The sequence below is a fragment of the Bubalus bubalis genome, chromosome 14, assembly GCF_019923935.1.
Source record: "Bubalus bubalis isolate 160015118507 breed Murrah chromosome 14, NDDB_SH_1, whole genome shotgun sequence".
Taxonomy (NCBI): domain Eukaryota; kingdom Metazoa; phylum Chordata; class Mammalia; order Artiodactyla; family Bovidae; genus Bubalus; species Bubalus bubalis.
Window position 1 is genome coordinate 8,656,562 of NC_059170.1, and position 21,987 is coordinate 8,678,548.

The following is a 21,987-nucleotide window of genomic DNA, read 5'->3' on the forward strand; positions in this document are numbered from 1 at the left end:
GTGTGTCCTTCCAGGACCCCCATTTATACCACATATATAACACTCTGTGTTTATATATGTATCTGTAGGTGATACATCATATTGTTTTGGGATGTGTGTGCATGCTCAGTCATGTCCCACTCTTTGCAACCCCATGGACTGTAACCCACCGAGCTCCTCTGTCCATGGACTTCTCCAGGCAAGAACACTGGAGTGAGCGGGTTGCCATTTCCTCCTTCAGGGGTTCTTCCCAGGGATTGAACCCGCATCTCTTGCATCTCCTGCATTGGGAGGCAGATGCTTTAGCACTGAGCCTCCTGATTTGGGTTACACGCTTTAAAAAAAAAGTTGCTGTGCCCACCATTCTGCAACCTACTTTTTCCCCCATGACAGTGTTTTCAAGATCTGTTGCATAAATATATTACAGTTTTATTTAACCAGTCCCCTGGTGATGGACAGTTAAGCAGTTTCCAGTTGCTCGCTGTCACAAACAATACTGCGCTGCATATCCATGTATATGCCTCCTGGGCCCAGAGCAGCCACCTAATGACATCTGTCAGCAATGAACCGCTCGCTGGGGTGGAAGGTCTGGTGGATATTATTGTATGTCCTCCCCAAAGTTTTGTTACCATCGTTAAAAGCAGGTTGGGAGACTGAGCGCCCGGGCTCCAGGGCTGGGGTGAAAGGCGCCCCAAGGTGAACTGTTTCTGGGCTGCAGGGGTGCAGGCAGAGGGCGGCTGTCGCCCTCCCCCGCAGCAGCAGCCCCAGGTTCTTGTCCATGGGCCCGGTCTGCCACGCTCCTGGGCGCCCGCAGCCTCATTCTCGCTCCTGCACGGAGATGCGGCTCTCTTTGCCGTCCTCCTGGGCGACCGGCTGACACCAGCATAAGGTCTCCTGCACCGGAGGAGGCGGGTGGGGGCCGGGAAAATCCTCCGGATCAATCGTCTCCACGGGACCCTGCCTTTCAGCCGTAGGGTGCAGGGCCTGGGGAGACAAGGCTTGGGGTTGCCCCTAGCAACACTTCCGAGCGCTTCCCTGGAAGCCATCCCACCCCTCGCCCCTTTTCCCTTTCCCAAACCAAGGGTCAGTGCTGATTCCATGGGTGCGCCCTGCCCCCTGCTGGCCACAGCGAGGGTGTCACGAAGCTTCCGTAAGGGGAGACCGCGGGTTAAGGAAATGTTCCTCTATCACCCACTCCTAGACCCCACACCAAGGCTCGGAAGATGCGGCTGTCCCAGGAAAGAACAGTGAATGGCAGACTTTGCCAGTGGTGCTGGGGAAGCTCTGGGGGAAGGTAAGCTTGGGAGAAGAGAAAAGGACAAAAGGGGAGAAGCCCCAAGCCCAGAGGAGGGGGAGGGGACTGGCCCTGCCTCAATTTTGTTGCCATATAGGCAACAATGAATCAGTCTTTCTTTCCTGTCTTAGACCTTCCCCTGGGTGACTTACCTTAGCCTGCTGCTTCTTGATTATGTTCCCTAGAGAGAAAAAAAAAGGATGGGGAGTCGGCAAGGCCAGATCAGGAAACAGGTGACCCATCAACTGTCCCTCCTGCCCCATCACCTCCCCACCTGGGGACTCACTGATACAGGCAGATACCAACAGGACAGCAAACAGGACTCCCATCGTGATGGGGATTACCACCAGGGTCCTCATCCGACTCTGGAAACCTGGAGAGAGTAAGAATTCAGCCATGGCTCCCCAACCTTTTGCCCAAAGCTGCTGTGCTTTGCTGGACTCTCAAATCCTTCTGTGTCGAAGCTCATCTATATCAGAAATTTCAAACACATGGCCCCTAGTAGAAATGTGATCAACAGATGTCTTTAGTGTGACTGGCGTGTGTGTGTGTGTGTGTGTGTTTAATTTATAATATTTGCCAACATTTTAAAATTAAGAGATTGCACATTTAAAATTTAGGTATCTGATTTCTTTTACAAATTTGGAAGATCCAGCCCCAGTGGGCCAGCAGCCCACCTGCCACTCATTGGCCAGAACTGAGTGGTGAAAGTTGCCGCTACCAGCTGGCCACACTCCCCACCCCTCCCTACTCTTTGTCCAATACCGAGGCCCAGCCTCATTTACATCTGCACCCTCGTCTTTGTTATAGAAGGATGGAGAGGAAGGGAAAGTGTTTCTTGTGCATAAGTCTCTATTCTACATGGGAAACTGGAAAAAAAAAGACCAGAGGTGTGGTAAGGACTAAAGTAAGACCAATGAAGCACTGCCTCAGGACAAAACTGAAGGGAACACCCAAAAGCTCAGTAATCAAGATAAGTCGGGGGTTTTTTGGCCATGCCACACAGCATATGGGATCTTAGTTCCTTGGCCAGGGATCGAACCTGTGTCTGCTGCATAGGAAGTGCAGAGTCTTAACCACTGGGCTGCCAGGGAAGCCCCAAATAAGTCATATTTTAATGTCATGTTTTGAAAAATTATATCAGCAAACTCTGGCCCATGGGCCAGCTACCTGTTTTCAAATAAAGTTTTATTGGAACTGGAGTCGGGATTACAGTGAGGCAAGTGAGGCTGGGTTGTGCAAATACAGGGTTGGAGCCTGTCTTTATTTAAACTGTTGCTATTCTATTTGTTGTGGAGTTTTCACAGTAATTTTTTTTTAAGTATTGCCTCAAATATCTATCTTGATGACAGCATTTTTCTGGTGCCCCCTTAAATATTGTGCCCAAGGCAAGTGCCTCCCTCACCTCACCCCAGTCCCAATCCTGCCAAGAGGAAAGTGAATTTTAAGGAAAAGCAGAGTGTCTTTTTCTTACCCCTGATCTTTTTCACTCATTAACTGGATCCTGCCTAATCTCTGTAGTTATTTGAGTCTGTGATCTGGGCTGTAAGTCACCTCCTCATTCTAAAATCAAAACTGAGGTCCCTGGTGGCCTAGAGGTTAGGATTCCGGGCTTTCACTGCTATGGCCGGGATTCAATCCTTGATCAGGGAACTGAGATTCTGCAAGCCATGTGGCACGGCCAAAAAAAAACAAAACTGAGACCCTGAGAGGAAACAGTGTCACACATGCTGGTCCTCAGTGTGCAGGGCGGCAGAACAGCCCTGAGGAGCGCCTCCAAAATGCCTGAGCCCATGCCAGGGATTCACACTGCCCTAGTAGGGGAGGTGGTATTGTCCCATTTTACAGATGAAGAAACTGAGGCTCAGAGAGTGGGAGTGACTTGCCCAGGCTCAACAGATAAGCAGCAGAGCTAGGTTGCCACAGTTCCAAACTGCCTCCTCCTCTTGCTTTAGCCTCCCCTCCCTCTTACCCCACCAGTGCTTCCGGGTACCCCAGTCTCCCCTCAGCTCCCCACCTTCTTAGCCGTCCGCTGGGGCCCACTCTCCAGGACTTACCGCAGACAACGTCTGTCTTGTTCGTCCCCACATGTTGTTCCACCAGGCCTTTTCTCTCACAGCTGTGTACAGATATGCGTGCCCATGCAGACACACAGAGACAAAGAGATGCTAAGTTTCCCCACTCGTGAGATTTCCAACCCCAGAGGGAGACGGCCAACAACCAACAAGCGCAGGTTCACGGAGCATGTGTTATGCGTGCTCTCCCGTGCTGGTTGTTATGGGAATGACACGGACTGTTCATACAGAACTCGCGAGTGCAGAGGAAAGACAACAGTAAACCGTGAAGGAGTGAGGGTAGGAAAGCCTCTGACGAGTGCCAAGTGCATGTGAACGGGGCATGGTTCCGGGAAAGGAGGCAGAATCCACAGTGACCGGAATGCAAGGACGCGGGGGCTGCTCAAATTTGGCACCACTGATGTCTGGGGGCCACATAATTTTTCTTCTGTGGTGGCGACTGTCCTGAATACCGTAGGATGTTTAGCAGCGTCCCTGGCCTCTAGAGGCCAGTAGCATCCTCCTCCTCAGTCGTGAGAACCAAAATATCTCCAGATATTGTCACGTGTCCCCTGGGGGAGAAAACTGCTCAGTTGAGAATCTCTGGTTTGAGAGTCATCCAGAAAGACTTCCCTGGGGAAGTTAGATCTCAGTGGGCCCTTGAGGGATGTAAAATTTAGAACATCAGTATATGTAGGGCGTGCCAGGTGGCTCAGTGGTAAAGAATCCACCTGCAATGCAAGAGACACAGATTCAGTCCCTGAGTGGAGAAGATCCTCTGGAGAAGGAAATGGCAACCCACTCCAGTATTCTTGTCTGGGAAATCCCATGGACAGAGGAGACTGGTGGGCTACAGGCTGTGGGGCTGCAGAGGAGTCGGACACAACTTAGCGACTGAACAACAATAACAACATATTCTCTTTAAGCAGGACAACATGATATGAAGGATTAGGTGGGTGATGAGCCAGATGGTATAAGGAAACTCTGGAAAATTGAGTCTTTAGAACCAGATCACTAATCAGCCATGAAGTTTTCAGCTGGATTCAGCTGGTGGGTCACGTCAGCATCCAACCAGATGACTAAAGCTGCCAGAGGATTTAATGGCCAAAGATCTCCCAGGTGGAGAAATGACAGAAAAATGGCTTTCCAGGAGGCCACTGCCAAAGCAGTGGCCAAACATTAGATGATGAAGACTTGGACCAAGGTGGTTCCCAGGAGGAATGGAAAGGGATGGACAGAGAAGGATATCGCAAAGGACAAAACATCCAACGAAGGAAAAAGAGAAGCTTCAAAGAAAGCACATATATGAGAAGAGTACTTAAGAGTTTTTGAAACACATTTACATGTCTTTTCCTTGACCCTTGTGAAATGAAGGTCATTCTCATTTTCCAGATGAGGACACCAAAGCTCAGATGAGGGTCACAGTCCCACAGGGTCATACCCTTTCTAAGCTGAGTGAGTCTGGAACCCAGTGTTCTGGTTCTACCAAACCAAGGTGCCTTCCTTTCTCAGTCAACATTTATCAGTAAAGATTTATTGAGCACCTACTATGCAGCAGATGCTGTTTGGAGCATAAGGGATACATCCATGGAAGAGAAAAAGAGCGCCTCTATAGTTCAGGAGTTTGCCACCTACTGGAGACAGGCAGACAGTAAACAGTATATACGGGATGCCACTATTTGTGTGAAAGATCTGTTTGCATGTGTGTGCCTTTGTTTGTTTGTGCAGAGAACCTCTAGAAGGACACGCGTGGTCCAGTGGCTGCAGGATGGCTGAGGGCGGCAAGGGGACGTATCACTATTGGCCCTTTTATGCCTTCTGTACTCAGGCCTGTCTTACTCATTTTTTCAAATTAAACGTAAAAAAAAACTTAATCAGGCGTGTGCTTAAGTGTATTCCAGGCAGAAGCGTTTAATGCAAGAGAACAAACAGTGTGTTGAGGGAATTGCAAGCAACATGATGTCACGAAGAGATCACGAGATGGAGCTGGGAGGTCGGAGGCTGTGCAAAGGAGTTGGGGTTTCATCCCAAAGGCGCAGAGAGCCACGGGGCATTTTCAACAGGGAGTGCCATGCTCCGGAGAGAACGGTGGAAAGCTTACTTTGGCAAAGGGATGGAGAGCCAGCTGAAAGGGAGAGGATCGAGGCAGGGAGGCCAGTGAGGAGGCTACAGCATCGGCCAGACCACTGTGGTGAGGTCCAAACTAAGGTGGTGACAGGGGAGATCAGAGAGAAGGAGGAAGAGTCCCCAAACATTTGGAAGGTTAGACAGACAGGACTTAGTGACTGACTGGGGGAGACAGAGGGGGACCCTGCAACAGGTGCCCAGAGGCATGTTTGTGCCCATCACAGCGGGTGAAGGGAGCAGGCAGGTGCCCATGGCTCACCTCCGAGGAGGCTTCCCTCGGCAGATACATACGACAGTCTGGGACCTAGGAGACAAATCTAGACAGATGGTGATGGGGAACGATCTGTAGCCAAAGCCACGGATGTGGAAAAGATGGTCCAGGGGAGGTGGGCAAAGTGAAGGGAGACTAGAGCCTAGAACAAAGGCCTAGAAAACCAGTTCAGGAGGAGGAAGGAGGGGCTGAGAGGGGTACAAGGAAAGGAAAAGAGGTGTCACTGTACCCCCCCCCCGGAGGGAGAATTTCACCAAAGATCAGAGAGCAGCCGTGTCCATTACCACCCAGAGAGAGCAGACAGGAAATGCCGAAAGTGTCTGTCTGGTTGGCCGTGGGGGTCCCTCGAGACATTCTAGAGGTGTGTGAGTGTGTGTGGACATGGGGAGCGGGGACCGAAGGACTGGTGGCCAGAGAGAAGGGAAGCAGGTCCCATGCCCCTCTTGGGGCAGGAAACACAAGGGATAAGTCCTTATACCTTGTCCAACGGTGACACTTTTCAAAAGCAGATGACACATTGGAGAAGAAGCCGACCGGGCAGGGTTCACAGATGGTATCCAAAACCCCTGTAGCTGAGGGGGAAGAGGAGGCATTAATCATTACAGTGGACCCCCTGTCTGGCTGTCAGGGGGACCGGTGGGCAGGCAGGACCAGACGAGCATCCTGCTTCAAAGCACTTCTCCCCGCAGCACATACCTTCCCTTGCTGCAGGCAGCCCCTAGGGAGGCTTCCCCCACGGCCCTCCTGAGCCCCATGCCCACAGTGGGCCAAGGCTGATGCCCACAGTGGGAGGCAGAGGCAAAGGTTCCATTTCCAACCCACTATGGTGGAGATATCAACGTAGGCTGGTCTCTCCGCCTCTGGGGCGGAGTGCCCGCTGCCCAGCCCCTCTCCCTGGGCCCTTGCCTCCTCTCTCCTGCCTGTAGAACTGATTCCCAGACAGGCCACTTACCGATCTGCTTGACCCCGAAGCCAGGGAGACACAAGCTGTGGGCCGTGCAACTTTCGCAGGTGTGACTGGTACAGTGTTGGCCTTCAACACATACACAAGTGGTATCTGTATTCAAGGTGCCCTCGCTCTGGATCCGGAGCCCTAGGTCTGCGCAGAGACAGGAAGGAAGGATGGGAACCCCTTACCGGCCGTGATCCAAGGGCCCCTGATCTTCATATTTCCTGTTCTTTTCTTTTAGACCCTCTTCCTAGCAGGGACAGCAATCAAATTAGGTAACAACCAAGACAACCCAGACTCTAACCAATCAGAACAGACCCTGGCTATTAAAAAAAAAAAAGCCAGGATGGCTGTACTGTCAGGAATGAGCTGGAATATCAGCCTGACTCCCAAGGGCCCCCTTCCCCCGCAGCCCACGCACTGGGGTTGCAGTATCTGTGCTCGTGACAGTATTTCTCTCTGTTCCAGGTGGACAGGAATTCGCCTTTACCGCAGGACTGGCATTCTGTTTTGCTGACCTCTGTGCAGTCGTTCACCAGTTTCTGTCCTGGAAAACATCCGGAAATGAGGGCACTCCAGGCAACCCAATGAGTCAGACACTTAATTGAAAAGCGGTAAGGCTGGGCTTTAGGGAGGGGGGTTCAAAGAGGGCAGTCCCAGACCCTTCCAGCCTTCACACTCTGGTATAGGACGCAGAAGAGATAAGAACCCTAGTTCTGGGTCGGCAGAGAGGAAACTCAGAACATCCTGGGGCAGGGACAGGGAATCCCAGGGGTCATTTAAGACACAAGCTTATAGTTGACACATGAGATCTGCATGTGCCAGCAGACCAAGACAGGTCCCACGTGGGGCTAGAGGGTCGGCGTCTCACCCGGCGGGCACAAATCACAGCAAAGACTGTTCAGTGGGTATTGCTTCTCTCCGCAAGCAGTGGCTGGTTCTGGGTGGACCTAAAAAAAGAATTGGGTGATTTGAAGGGATCTTGAAATCTCAGATGTAGCCTCCTTGGCAGACAGGTGCAAATCAGCCAGGACAGAGGTTAGAACCAAAGTGGAAGTACAAAGCAGAAAAACGGGGCCTGTGTGTTATATGTTGCATTTGTTTTTAACTAAACCGCCAACTAGTATGATGACAAAGGTACCCAGAGAATCATTCTGATATTTTACAAAGTAATTGCGCTGTTAACTCACAATATTCATTGAACTAAAGCTTCCTTTTGGCTTGAGGGCTGAGTCTTTCCTCTCCCCAGCAACCCAAGAGCACATGAGGACTCCAGCATCTACCCTGGAGTCCTGAAGCTGGCTGACTCCAGCTGGTCCTAGTCCAAATGGGGGCTATATTTAGCATGTGGCCTCTTCCTTCTATTCTTTTGCTCCCCACCCTCTTCCCCTTTCCGAGCCTCATCATGTTTTCTCCCTCCAACCTCTCATCATCTGATCATCCAACCCCTCCCTCACGAAATACAGGATGGAGCAGCTGGAAGCATAAAATCCAACTCTTTCACTTCACACGTGGTGAGACTGGGGACCAGAAAGGCTGATTCACTTGCCCAAGGTCACGCAGTGATAGAATCCGAATGAGAACTCAGGTCTCAATACTCCCTCTCTCCATCAACGTGGGTCTCACCTGCATCATTGTCACTACATCCAGGTACCACCCATGCTATTCATGACTTCTTGTTCATTTAAATACATTTATTTTCAAGGTAAACCTCATAGCATTGCCATGAGAACAAAACTAGTATCACTTCTCATAAATAAAAGGCAACCCTAAAAATAAATTCAACAGAAACAAAACAATGTCATTAAACCATAGCTGATTGCTTTGCTTACTGACAGCCCTCTACCCCAGGCCTGCTCCTGATTTTTGTTTTAAAAGGAGGATTAGCAAGGCATTTGAGAGGTATTAACTATATTCTAGCTCCAGCGACTTCCTTCTTGAAAAAATGAAAAGGATTTTAACTAGAACTGCAAAGTGGATTTGTGTTGTTAATTCTACATCCGCATGGGGTTGCAGAAGAGTTGACATGACTTAGCAACTGAACAGCAGCGACCGCATGCTCTCTAAAATCATCTCACACCCTGGGAACAGCCGGTGAAAAGAACAGTTTTAAGGGTCAAACAGCATAAAGCTCCAGTCTTGACTTTGTAACACTTAACTAGTTATTTTGCTTCTCTTACCCTCAGTTTCTACAACTCTAAAATGGGAGAGATAATGCCTGCCCCACAAATTAGGACTTCCTAGGTGGCTCTGGTGGTTAAGAACCCGCCTCCCAATACAGGAGACATAAGAGACATGGGTTTGATCCCTGGGTCAGGAAGACCCTCTGGAGGAGGATATGGCAACTCACTCCAGTTTTCTTGCCTGGAGAATCCCATGGACAGAGGAGCCTGGCGGGCTACAATCCATGGTGTCACAAAGAGTCAACTGAAGCAATTTAGAATGCATGCATGCACAGATTAGGTTGTGAAGATGAGAAAGAATGGATGCATATGGCCTGGTATAGTGTCCAGAACATAGGAGGTGCTCATTAAATGGCACTTTTAATTATCATACATACATAAGTATCTGCTGGGTTGCCCAGCACCCTGGCTACCAGGAACCTACCTAATTGGTGGTTCTCCTTCAACTCGGGGCCGGGGGGGGAGGTGGGGGGTGGGGGTGGCGAATTACTTACAGAAGTGTATCTTATCCCAAGCAGGGAAGGAAACAGCAAAGGTCACTGCTCCCACCATCACATCACAACACACCATCCCATGAACGTTCTCCCCACAAGCCCATGGACCTTCCCCCCACACTCCCAGAGCAATAAAAGTCCTCTATGCCATTTTCAAACATATGAGAAATATAGCCCTTCCTCTGAAAATGTGTCGAATCCCCAGTTCCCACTTCATAGTTTCAACCCTTCTGACATGTGGTAGCTCAGGACCAAGGCTTGGAAACTCTCACCATCTGAGAGGCTGGCTCAGAAATCAGGCAGATGTACATTTATCAGCAGGTTCCATCTAGCTAAGTGGATTGGGGCAAGCCATTTTCTCTCTCTGAGCCTCAGTTTGCTCATCTGTATAATGGGGGAGTTGGAAGAAATCAGACCAAGAATGCATGTAAAGTATTTTGCTCAGAGCCTGACACACAGGAAACTCTCAGTAAATAACCTCAGATATTGTTGTCACAGCCTAGTCTCCACCTGGAGCTAAAACTGGGACTTTGCTCTTGAGAAGCCCAGACCACCTTTCACCCTATCCCCACTGGCTTTTCCTCCACTTCTCCTCCAAGAGCCCCCTTCCTGCCTCCTTTCTCCCTAAGAGCCACTGCTTACAGTGAAAATGAAAGTGCTGGGGCCAGAGCAGCTTCCCCACAGCATCTCTCCCCTTGCTGCTGACCCCCTACTTCATGGGTCATTCCTGCCCTGCCTTCATGCCAGAAAGTACAGCCCTTGAAAGTTAGGGGGAGACCAGAGGGGTGGGGATGACAGTGTCAGGTACTTGGGGGATTCCCAGCCTCCAGAATGAGGAACTACAAAAATACATTTAAACTAGAAGCGAGTCAAGTGTGGAACTCTGAAAATCCCGGAGATATGCTTGGTTGGGCATATCTGAGCCCTTCTGGGGTACCTGGAGAAACCCCTGCTGGTCTCCCAGCCCTTTCATGGTCCCATGAACTGTTCAGTTCCCCCGAGAGTCCCCTATGTCATCTTAAATTCAGGAGGCAGGGACACAGCCTTGGGTATTCCTCCTATGTTGGGGGTTGGGGAGGATCACCAGGATTTGGTTCTGGAGTGGGAACGTTAAAAGCTCCTTGCCTTCTCAGAGAAGCACCTGGGCCACTGCCCTCATCCCTTGCTCCCGCAAGATGTCCTGGAAGAAGGCCACCCCAGCTGGCAAGGAGGTGATAACCACTCACAGAGGCTGGCATCTATCCACATTGGGAAAGAGACAGGAAACCGGCTAGACCCGCCCCTTCCCTTGGCTGGCCTTCCTTCTCACTTCTGAAACCCCTCACCGCCTCTTTGGGGCCAGCCTTCGAGGCAGACCCAGACTCTACAGTTTTTTGACCAGATAAAGGCTTAAGGCTGCCGAAACCCCCAACCTCATCTGCGCTGCCTAGGCTTTTCCTGCGGCGACCCCACTAGGCGCCCTCTGTGGGCCACCTGGGACCCCCATCCTGCCCGGGAGGAGAGAGAAACAGCCCATCTCATTCAGCTGACCCCGGGTACCCTACCCAGCTTCCACACCCCCACCCCAAAATCAGCTCAGAAGGTTCCCTGCCCGAAGTATCGCTTCTTTTCCCATTCCCTACTCTCTAATCTCAAATTCCCGCCTCTGGTCGGAACGGAATTTCAACTTACGGCGGTCAGAAAGAAGCCCCAGAAGAGACACTGCAGTGGCAAACGAACCATGGCGAGGTGAGAACCCGGCGGCCGGAGGAGAGCGCGCCGGGACTTGGCCGCTTCCAGTTCCCCTGTCCCGGCCCGGGAGCCCGCCCAGGAAAGAAGCGGGGTCTTCGGGGACCAATCGCAGCCAGCCTCGCTAGCGGAGGGGCGGAGCTCCCGGAGACACACCTCCCTGGGATTTCCCCCAGGACATTCCCGGGGAGTCTAATTCCCCAAGGAGTTTAGGGACGCGCTTGGGGAAGGAAGCGGGGAGAAGAGGGGAAAGCGTGGTTCCAAGGAGAGCTCTTCATGGGACCCCCCCCCAACCCCCGCGCACTCTAGGACTACAAAGGCCCAGCAGGAGGGAGACAGCCGCTTTCTGGGGATGGGGATGAGGAGTTGGGAGAGAGGCGAAGGGAGTGGAAAGAGATCCCTATGAGTGTTGAGAAGACTCCCCCACCCTGCCCCGTTCTTCCCCGCCACCTCCGGCAATCCCGGCGGAACCGAAAGTGTCGAACGCCGCGGATGGAGAGGCCTAAGGAAGTTCCCAGAAAACGGGAAGGCCACGGCTGGGTAGTGGAAGGAGGGTTGGGGGGCGGGGGCGGGGGCCTTTCAAGGAAAAGAGTTTCCCAACTTACAGTTTCGCTGTCTTTCAAAGGAAATTCCCTCGCGTGGGCGCCGCGTCCCAGCGCGCCCCCTCCCCCATCCCATCCATTCATCCATCCATGTGTGCAGTCCCCACCAGACTCTATTCCATTCCAGTTTCTTTCCGCCACGTGAAAACAGGCACTTAGACTAGACCAGTCTTTCGTGGGCTCGCAGGACCCCTTGAGAATCTTAGGAGACTGGAGACCCCCTAGTTCTACAGAAGCACACGTCCTTGTAGCGATTATTTCCCCAGTTCAGACCCTCCAAGCCTTTCCTGAACCAGTATTAACACTCTGCTCGGCAGCAGGGAACACCTGGGTTCTGGCCTAGGCTCCGCTTCTGATGGGCTGGGTGTCCTTGAGCCTCGGTGTGCTTCAGTGAAACCTAAGGAGCTTGAACTAGAGGGTGTTTGGGGTGATGACTCTCCAAGCTCTGAGTTTCTGGGCAGGGTCAAAAGGCCAAACTGCACAGAGCAGAGAGGACGGGAGAGAGCTGCTAACCCCATTCTCCTGGCTTCTGCTGCAAAGGGCACATTTGCAGACCTGTAGATTCTACCTTCAGGATCCATCCCCTCTCTTCTATCCCCTCTGCCACAGCTTTAATTCAGAGGCTCGGCATCTTTCACCTGGGCTGTCACAACACAACAGCCTCACTCATTCAGTTAAGTATTTGTTGAGTCTCTGCTATGTTCCGGGTAACTCTGAGCCCTATCTCTCTCTCTCATTGTGCACATTGTCGCAATTCTGTTTGTAGGATCTGGTCTGATGGGGGCACTTCACTGCTTAAAAACCTTTTTGCCCTGCTCTGTACCCTTGGAGAAGACTCTTGAGAGTCCCTTGGACTGCAAGGAGATCCAACCAGTCCATTCTGAAGGAGATCAGCCCTGGGATTTCTTTGGAAGGAATGTTGCTGAAGCTGAAACTCCAGTACTTTGGCCACCTCATGCGAAGAGTTGACTCATTGGAAAAGACTCTGATGCTGGGAGGGATTGGGGGCAGGAGGAGAAGGGGACGACAGCGGATGAGATGGCTGGATGGCATCACTAACTCAATGGACGTGAGTCTGAGTGAACTCCGGGAGTTGGTGATGGACAGGGAGGCATGGTGTTCTGCAATTCATGGGGTCGCAAAGAGTTGGACACGACTGAGCGACTGAACTGAACTGAGACCCTGTTGTTGTTGTTCAGTCACTGAGTCTTGTCCAACTCTCTGCAACCCCATGGACTGTAGCACATCAGGTTCCTCTGTCCTCCACTATCTTCCAGAGTTTGCTCAAATTCATGTCCATTAAGTCGGTGATACTATCTGATCATCTCATCCTCTGTCACCCCTTCTCCTTTGCCTCCTTTGTCTTTTCCAGCGTCGGCTTTTCACATCAAGTGGCCAAAGTATTGGAGCTACAGCTTCAGCATCAATCCTTCCAATATATGTTCAGGGTTGATTTCATTTAGTATTGACTGGTTTGATCTCCTTCCTGAACAAGAGACTCTCATCTGAGGATGGTCCAAACTCCTTCTCCTGGCGCAGCTGAGTCTCCACTCAGCCCCACCCTCTCTTCCCACGCTCACACCCTGCCGTGTCCTACCATGCATGCTGGCTTCAAGCAGCCTCGGCTTTCCCTCACTTTCCAAAGGCACAGTTGTTTCTTTCTTCTGTCTTGTTGTTTTCTTCCTTCCTTCTCCTTCCTCGAATGAGTTTAAATTTTACCTTCTCTTTAGATAAACCTCCTCTTAACTCCCCGAGACACAAGTAGATACTGCACCCCACCTTCGCCCCTGCTCCCATGTTCCCACAGCATTAATATGCTGAATTCTCAACCCATATGCCTGGCCCCACTTGATGGTGAGCTCTTTGAGGGCAGGACTGAATCTGTCCCAGTCCTGGGCACCAACACGTTTGCTGAATGAATAAATAAGTGAGTGGGTTTGATAACTTCTTATTCTAAGCACAGTCTCCATCAGAAAGGGGGTACTAAGCTGGTAGTTTCAACACAGACCTCAAGTTGATACCCGTAGTCCCAGAACACTTGAAATCAGAGACCAGGGAATTTCATGAAAGTCACACAAGCATGCCTGGGATAGAGACAACATTAAAATATCTTTTCCCTTTTTAACCCACTTTGAAAAACACAAGCACCATTTTCATTCCTAGGGGGGCGGTGGAGGGGGGCGTTACTATAATAACTTAAGCCATTACTTATTCTTTATTTGCTTGATTCTAAAATTGGGCCCTTCACAAAACTGCCTTGGGAAGCAAGTACACAGGATTAAACATTAATTATATTATATAAAACATATCATAGCAGCAATTAAAGCAGCTTAAATTAATGTGTGAAAGAATAAATAGTAGCCTCCGGGTGGCCCCATGGGGCGAAGACCAGATGAGATAAAGAGAAGATATTTTAGTATATGCATATTCCGAGGAGACATGGGCTGGCAGGCATAGGCCCAGAGAAGGCATCGAATCTTCTTGGGCTGAGAAGAGTGTGCTGGCGGAGGAAAGAGAAAAGATGACTTCTGGGGAGGGTGACAATATTTCAGAGTCCCACTGAAGGGTGAAACCGTGAAGCGTTCAGTGGTGGGAGTAGGGCAAAAGACATTCCAAAGAGCAGGAACCCAGGATTTTGAAATCACAGAAGAAATGGCCTTTGTAGGGAGGTGGGGGCGGTGGGGGAAGTCCCAGGGCCAGATAAATGGATGAGAAGCGGGCCTGAAGGTCAAGTCTGCAGCACTGCTGGAATCTGGCTGCTAGGTGGTTCTAAAATACAAACCCGATTGTGCGCCTCCCAGACGTGAAGCAACCCCACAGATCTCTCACTCCCACAAGCCCACAGGGTCTCAAGGCCTGCATCTCTAACTGTCCTCCCTGCCTTCAACTTTCCGCTCCAGACTGCTGTCATTGCTGCAGGGAAAGCCCTTTCCCACTGTCCTGTCATTGAACCAACTCTTTCTGTTTAAAAAGTATTTATTTGACTGCGTGGGGTCTTAGTTGTGGCATGCAGGATCTTCGCTGCATCATGCAGATTCTTTCGTTGCAACACACAGACTCTAGTTGTGACCCTCGGGCCCTGGAGCTTGCAAGTTTCAGCAGTTGCGGCTCCTCTGTCCATGGGATTGTCCAGGGAAGGATACTGGAGTGGGTTGCCATTTCTTCTCCTTGAGTCTCCTTAAAGAATGTAGGATTTTTAAAACTTATATATACATATATATATAATTTTACTTTGTTTATTTTGAATGTTTTTTGGCCTCTCTGGGTCTTCATTGCAGTGTGCAGGCTTTCTCTAGATGTAGCATGCAGACTTAGCTGCTTCGTGGCACATGGGATCTTAGTTCCCTGAGCAGGGATCAAACTCGCATCCCCTGCATTGCAAGGTGGATTCTTAACCACTGGGCCACCAGGGAAGTCTCCCAACCAGCTCTTTCTTATCCTTCAAGGCTCAACTCAAGTGCCTCTTCTCTGGAAAGCCCTCTCCATCACCCAACCTGGGATGCGCACCCCTAGCTCCCCATGCCTGCTCAGAACCCTGGAGCTGCTTGCCTAGGTAAGACTCCAGCTCTACCACACCGTATTTCAATTATTCTGTTTACTCACAGAACCAGTGTATTGAGGCGACTCAACTCAGTGGGATATAATAATGAAGCTTTTTTCCCCCTCATCTCTGCCTTCAGTCCTGCTGTGTTGAATCTCCATTTTCCATTCCTTAACGACATCTTGGGCAGATTGCATTACTTTAGGATCACTTTCTGTTGTTAAGCTTCCATCCTTGAAAGCTTTATTCTCAAACTCAATTTAAATCTCATTTGATCTTCTCCCTTACTTATCCAAGGGTTGACTTGAGCCAGGACCCCACTTGTTTGGATAAAAACTGGAAGTGGGTGTGTGGCCTGATTGGGAGACATACCCTGCTACCATCCCCTTATTGAAATTGGGAGGAGGGAGCGGGAACAACCTTCTGTAACATGGCCCTCTGCCTGTTGCTTGACCCTGCTTCCCTGGCTAACCCAGGGAGGCAAGTTTTCATCCATGGGGCATATAACCTTCTTAGGGTCTTCCTCACTGCCAGGTTCTCTGACAAGGGGCACCTTGCTCAGACTTGAGCTCTCCTAACTTGTCGCACCACCAGCAGGGCCCCTGCCACTGGTGGGACCCTCTGCTCAGCAGTCTGCTTGAACGGGGTACCAGAAAGCCTAACTACTGGGGCATCCCCCTGACCCAGAGAAAACTCACACCTCCTGGTCAGCGACTCTACTTCCTCCCCTGTCCACCCTTCTTCTCCCCTGCTCAGATAAGCACAGGAGGACATCAGCAGATCTGTTGCCAAGTAACCCCCGCCACCACCACTTGGGAACACTATCCCAGCATCCTCTTCTTGAACTCACTCTTTAATATCCAGGAGGGACTACCAGAGAAAGGTGTGGGGGTGGGAACTATCTTCTGCCATAAACACTACATTCCTCAATAAAACCAGAGAACTCCTCCCTCCCCAGGATTATTATATGGGCAAGGAAAAGGAAAGCAAGGGATTGGCTAAGGGATATGGGACCATTTCTGCCCCACTGTAAACCTTGGAGAGAAAGTACTGCCTCCCGTTTGGAATGCAGGTTACAAAGGGTGGGCCTGTGACTTTTACCAGCTCCTAAGTAACGGGGAACTCTCACTCAATGACCTTTGGATTGGGCCCTCACTCATACCTGAATTGATTCCTGGAGAAGACGATTTTTATAGCCCGAGGCCCACAAGGAGCCCAGGCACATGCTGGATGCTAAACAACTTGAATGTGAATGTGGGGGGAATGTGGGACCATGAAATGAGACTGAAAGGGTGCACTGGAATCCACCTGCTCATCCCCACACTGTCCAAAGTTTAACTGCCCCTCTCCTCCAGATGACTGGACTCTCCAGCTGGGATTCCCAGGCCCAGCCATGGACAAAAATCTTTCCCCCTCAGCTCAGCAGAGCTGGCTGGGAATTTATCAAAGAGAACTAAGAAACTCAGGAAAGAACCCAATCAGAAATTAAGGAAACCTAAGAGCTAGCAAGTGAAAGTGAAGTTGCTCAGTCGTGTCCGATGCTTTGCGACCCCGTGGACTGTAGCCTACCAGGCTCCTCCGTCCATGGGATTCTCCAGGCAAGAATGCTAGAGTGGGTTGCCACTTCCTTCCCGACCCAGGGATTGAATCAGGGTCTCCTGCATTGGAGGCAGACACTTTAACCTCTGAGCCACCAGGGAAGCCTGGTAATGGAAAGAAGAAGGAAATGGCAACCCACTTCAGTACTCTTGCCTGGAAAATTCCATGGACTGAGGAGCCTGATAGGCTACAGTCCATGGGGTTGCAAAGAGTCAGACACAACTGACCGACTTCACTTTCACTTTCAAGAGCTAGCAAAAGTAACAGGTGAGCTGACAAAGAAGTTCTTTTTTATTATTATTATTTTTAGTTGAAGGATGATTGCTTTACAATGTTGTGTTGCTTTCTGCCAATCAACGACATGAATCAGCCATAAGTATATGTATGTCTCCTCCCTCCCACCCACAGAAAAGCTCTTTATCATGATCTGGTTAAAGCCCCTCACTGGCTTGGCTGGTCCTGATGCCTAGACAAAGACGACTTCATGTCTGGCCCACAGCCTTCTCAGACTCTGAGATCTGGAATAAGAGATGGCTTTGGTTGAAGGAGGGGCTTCCCTTGTAGCTCAGTCAGTAAAGAATCTGCCTGCGGTGCAGGAGACCCGGGTTCTATCCCTGGGTTGGGAAGATCCCCTGGAGAAGGAAATGGCAACCCACTCCGGTATCCTTGCCTGGAAAATCTCATGGAGAGAGGAGCCTGGTGGGTTGCAGTCCATGGGGTCGCAAGGAGTCAGGCACAACTGAGCGACTAACACTTACTTACTTACTTAGGTTGGAGGAAGGGATCTGAATTCCTTACCGGGACCTTGAGATCCTGCGTTATCTGGCTTTCGCTGACCTCTCCCTCTTCTGGCCTGCTTGCTTGCTACACTGCAGCCAGTAAGGCCTCTCGACTCCCCACTCAAGAGTCTTTGTGTTGCTCACTCTACCTCAAACGCTTGTCCTTCACTCTTCCTCTGCTATCTCACTATTGGGCTTTCCCGGTAAATGGCATCTCCTCAGCGAGGCCTTCCCTGATTACCTTATCTAAAACGAGTTCCTCCACTACCAACGGTATTAACTCTTTACTCTGTCATCCATGTTGAAAATCAGCTCAGATGTCTAACTGTACCTCCAGGCTTTCCCTGTGAAAATTTTCTGGCAGACTGTTAATCATTATGGTTTCAGATTTTATGATGTAAAAATACCTAATGCCAAGCTCAGCTATCCATTAGTTTCTTAGAGTAGAGAGAGCATTCAGTCCAATCTCCTACGTAGCATCTTGTTGGCACCTCACTCACATGCCCTCCATGTACATGTTCCTGTTCCCTACTTGAAGCACATGTGGCCTCTGCCTGGGGGACCTTGGATGGTTACAAGAGCTTGTTGAGGCATTGAGGATGTCTGGACAGAAGTGCCAGAGTCAGTGTCCTTAGGAACAGCCATCTACAATGACAAGGATTTCATGGATGAATATCCTAACCCCCTTATCGTTTTCAGTCATTCAGTTGTGTCCAACTCTTTGCAACCCCATGGACTTGACAGCACCACACCAAGCTTCCCTGTCCTTCACTATCTCTCAGAGTTTGCTCAAACTCATGTTCATTGAGTCAATGATGCCATCCAACCATCTCATTCTCTGTTGCCCCCTTCTCCTCCTGCCCTCAATCTTTCCCAGCATCGGGGTCTTTTCCAATGAGTTGGCTCTTCAGATCAGTTGGCCAAAGTATTAGAGCTTCAGCTTCAGTAGTCCTTCCAATGAATATTCAGGGTTGATTTCCTTCAGGCTTTACTGGTTTGATCTCCTTGCAGTGCTCATCCTTTAAGTAGGATAACTCAGAAGCATGTGTTCCACACTCTCTCCCCATCAAGATTACGCTCCATTGCCCACAGGGTAGGCCTTGTCCTTAACCAACCCTGTAATGGCTTCCTTCCCCTCCCTGTTTCACTTCTCCCACACCCCTATCTGCACTTCCTGGGGCCGCCTCCGAAATAAACTAGCTGCACTTAAGTCCTAGTCCCAGTTTCTGTTGTGGGGAGAATCCGACTGGGGCACTTTCATTTGTGTAGGAGGAACCGAGCAGCAGGAAGTGGGGTAGCTAGGTGGGCAGGAATGTGGACTCTGAAGTCAGAGGCCTGAGTCCGAAGCCAGGTTCTGCTCCTGACCATGTGGCCCTGAGCACTTTCTTAACTTCTGGTTTCTCCTCTGTTAACATAGGCCCAACATAAGAAGAAGGGGCTATATATATATGTATACACATATAGCTGATTCACTCCATTGTACAGCAGAAACTAACACGATATTATAAAGCAACTGTATCCCAATTAAAAAAAAAAACTGGCCTAACAGCTCACATGATTATCTTAAGAATTAATTATGTGATTTTCCTATAGTATCCACTAAAATATTTATATTAATCATTAAATTAGAAAACTGAGTCCTAGAGAGTACATGTGCTAGGTTACACAGAAGCCTGGCACTCTCATATCCCACTTCAGAAGATTCTACTCTTGTCTTCCCATGGGCTGAGGACGATACAGTCACAGGGTTCCACTTGTCCTAGACTTTGAATTTTCCTAGATGGAACTGGATGTTTATCTGTGCTGTCCAATAGCACTTTCCAGAGAAACATTCTGTATCTACACCATCCAATAATGTAGCCACAAAGTACATGTGCCTGTTAAACCCTTGGGAGATGGTAAGTGCAACCAAGGAAGCAGATTTTTTATTTACTTCTAATAAACATAAAGTGCTTGCCAAGTCACTTCAGTCATGTCCAGCTCTTTGCAACTCTCTGGACTGTAGCCTGCCAAGCTCTTCTGTCCATGGGATTCTCCAGGCAGGAATACTGGAGTGGGTTGCCATTTTCTTCTCCAGGGGATCTTCCGGATCCAAGCATCAAACCCAGGTCTCCTGTATCTCCTGCATTGGCAGAAGGGTTCTTTACCACTAGTGCCACCTGGAAAGCCCATGTATTGCTAGTGACGACGGTTAAATTACACAGCTTGGGTCTAGAGGATAGGGGTTGGGTGATGGTGGGAAGAATCACTTCATTTTTTTCTTCTTTCCTTATTTCCTCTTCCCTCCTGTCACCTTTCCTAGCCCCAGCGATCCAGCCCCCTATTCACAGCACTCTCTGCCTTTCTCTCCTTTATGCTGTGTTCTTCGGAAGGAAGGAAGCGTTGGGGACTGTGACAGCCGTTGTATTTTCATACACCCTGCAAGGTGAAACAGACTCCTTTGTGATCCCTGTGTTGAAAGACAAGACGAATACCTGCTATAAATAAAGCTGAATAAAGATCTCTTTCTAGATGGCTTCCATTGTTCCCTGTTCGCTTACAGTATTCATGCTGAGATAATTTCCAGCTTCTCAGAAACTCAATAGTTATAAAACATACCATTACCTCATTTTCATTTTATTAGATTTACAGGTCACAAGACTACTTTGATCTTTACCAAGTTCATCATTAATGGTTTCAAAATAATGTTCTTTCTGTTTCAGCATGAGCCCAATACAGAACTTCCTACTTGTGTATTCTTTTATCTCCTGCTTCCTACTTTTACTGTCTAGACAATAGCAGCTAATGGAGTCTTTCAGATGCCAGTGTGTATGTCACACTCACGAAGAGGTTCCCCACAGAACTCTGTGACCCCATAGCAAAAGCAGAAAAGTGATTTCTTTCCAAACCATCTAATCCCGATGCATGGCCTGAAAAGGTCTGCCTGAGTCATATATCTGATAAACCATCAGCTCTTCAAGGCTACACTTCCATGGTACTTGTCAGTAATTCTGCTGGACACAGTGGGACACACACGGGCTTGGGCGCCTGACAGATATGGGTTTGAATCCTGACTCTGTTGTTTAGCTGTGAGAAAAAATAACTTGTCTGCTTTGAGTCTCAGTTTCCTCATCTGTAAAATGAAGGAATAGGATACTTATTAATACTTAACAGGGTACTAGAAAGACTAATGGAGAAGGCAATGGCACCCCACTCCAGTACTCTTGCCTGGAAAATCCCATGGACAGAGGAGCCTGGAAGGCTGCAGTCCATGGGGTCGCTGAGGGTCGGACACTACTGAGCGACTTTACTTTCGCTTTTTACTTTCATGCATTGGAGAAGGAAATGGCAACCCACTCCAGTGTTCTTACCTGGAGAATCCCAGGGATGGTGGAGGCTGGTGGGCTGCTGTCTATGGGGTCGCATAGAGTCGGACACGACTGAAGCAACTTAGCAGCAGCAGCAGCAGAAAGACTAAGAGGATTTACATAGGAAGCGGGATATTGAAGTCACTAAAAGCACAGATTTCCTTTCTAGTATACTGTCCTATGACCTTGGGTAATTAACCTACCTCTTTGAGCCTCAATTTTCTCATCTATAAAATGAGAATAGTAATACCAGTGTTGCAAGGATTAAATAACCATATGTATAAAGTCCTCAGACATGACTGACTCACCTCTTAGTATACCCAGAGGGGAGCTTCTCATCTCATTGTTCCCAACCCAGGAATTGAACCCAGGTCTCTTGCATTGCAGGCACATTCTTCACCCTGAGCCACAAGGGAAGCTCAAGTCAGCGACCACATTTTTTTTAACTGAAATAAAGTTGATGTATATGTGACAGGTGTACAACATAGTGAGTCACAATTTTAAAGGTTATACTTCATTTATACTTATAAAATATTGGCTGTATTCCCTGTGAAGTACAGTATGTCCTTGTAGTTTATTTTATGCGTAATAGTTTATTAACCCCTTAACCTTATCTTGCCCCTCCCCATTAGTAACTACTTGTTTGTTCTCTATATCTGTGAATCTGCTTCTTTTCTGTTATATTCACTTGTTTGTTGTATCTTTTAGAGTTCACATATAAGTGATACCATAACATTTGTCTTTCTCTGACTTATTTCACCATGTTGTTGCAAATGGCAAAATTTCCTTCTTTTTAATGGTTGAGTACTATTCCATTGTATATATAAGCCGCATCTTCTTTATCCATTCATCTGATGAGCAATTAGGTTGCTTCCATATCTTGGCTGTTGTAAATAATGCTGCTATGAATACCGAGGTGTGTGTATCTTTTTAAATTAGTGGTGGGCTTTTTGGGGGGAGATATATATCCAGGAGTAGAAATGTTGAAACATACAGTAGTTCTATTTTTAGGGTTTTGGGTTTTTTTTTTTTTAATGCTG

General features: G+C 49.1%; 1 protein-coding gene and 1 long non-coding RNA gene across 4 annotated transcripts; one reads left to right on the forward strand and one right to left on the reverse strand.

The window, feature by feature from the left end:
* Positions 1–383: 383 nt before the first annotated feature.
* On the reverse strand, positions 384–11,178 carry CD40 (CD40 molecule). 3 transcript variants are annotated; one of them, XM_044927583.2, is made up of 10 exons: positions 11,023–11,134; positions 9,624–9,735; positions 7,546–7,624; positions 7,096–7,221; positions 6,678–6,824; positions 6,204–6,297; positions 3,331–3,392; positions 1,548–1,646; positions 1,426–1,454; positions 384–963 (listed from the first exon to the last, which is right to left on the reverse strand). In XM_044927583.2, the coding sequence occupies exons 2-10, from the start codon at positions 9,660–9,662 to the stop codon at positions 796–798; spliced, it is 843 nt and encodes a 280-aa protein (XP_044783518.1). In that variant the 5' UTR covers positions 9,663–9,735; positions 11,023–11,134; the 3' UTR covers positions 384–795. The 3 variants fall into 3 exon arrangements, with proteins under 3 accessions (XP_044783518.1, XP_025119132.2, XP_025119131.2); XM_025263347.3 differs by lacking the exon at positions 9,624–9,735 and having other exon boundaries at positions 1,560–1,646; positions 11,023–11,178; XM_025263346.3 differs by lacking the exon at positions 9,624–9,735 and having other exon boundaries at positions 11,023–11,178.
* Positions 7,150–10,639, forward strand: LOC123329145. Its single transcript, XR_006544346.1, has 2 exons — positions 7,150–7,288; positions 10,485–10,639. It is a non-coding gene; the product is annotated as an uncharacterized LOC123329145 (long non-coding RNA).
* Positions 11,179–21,987: the final 10,809 nt, after the last annotated feature.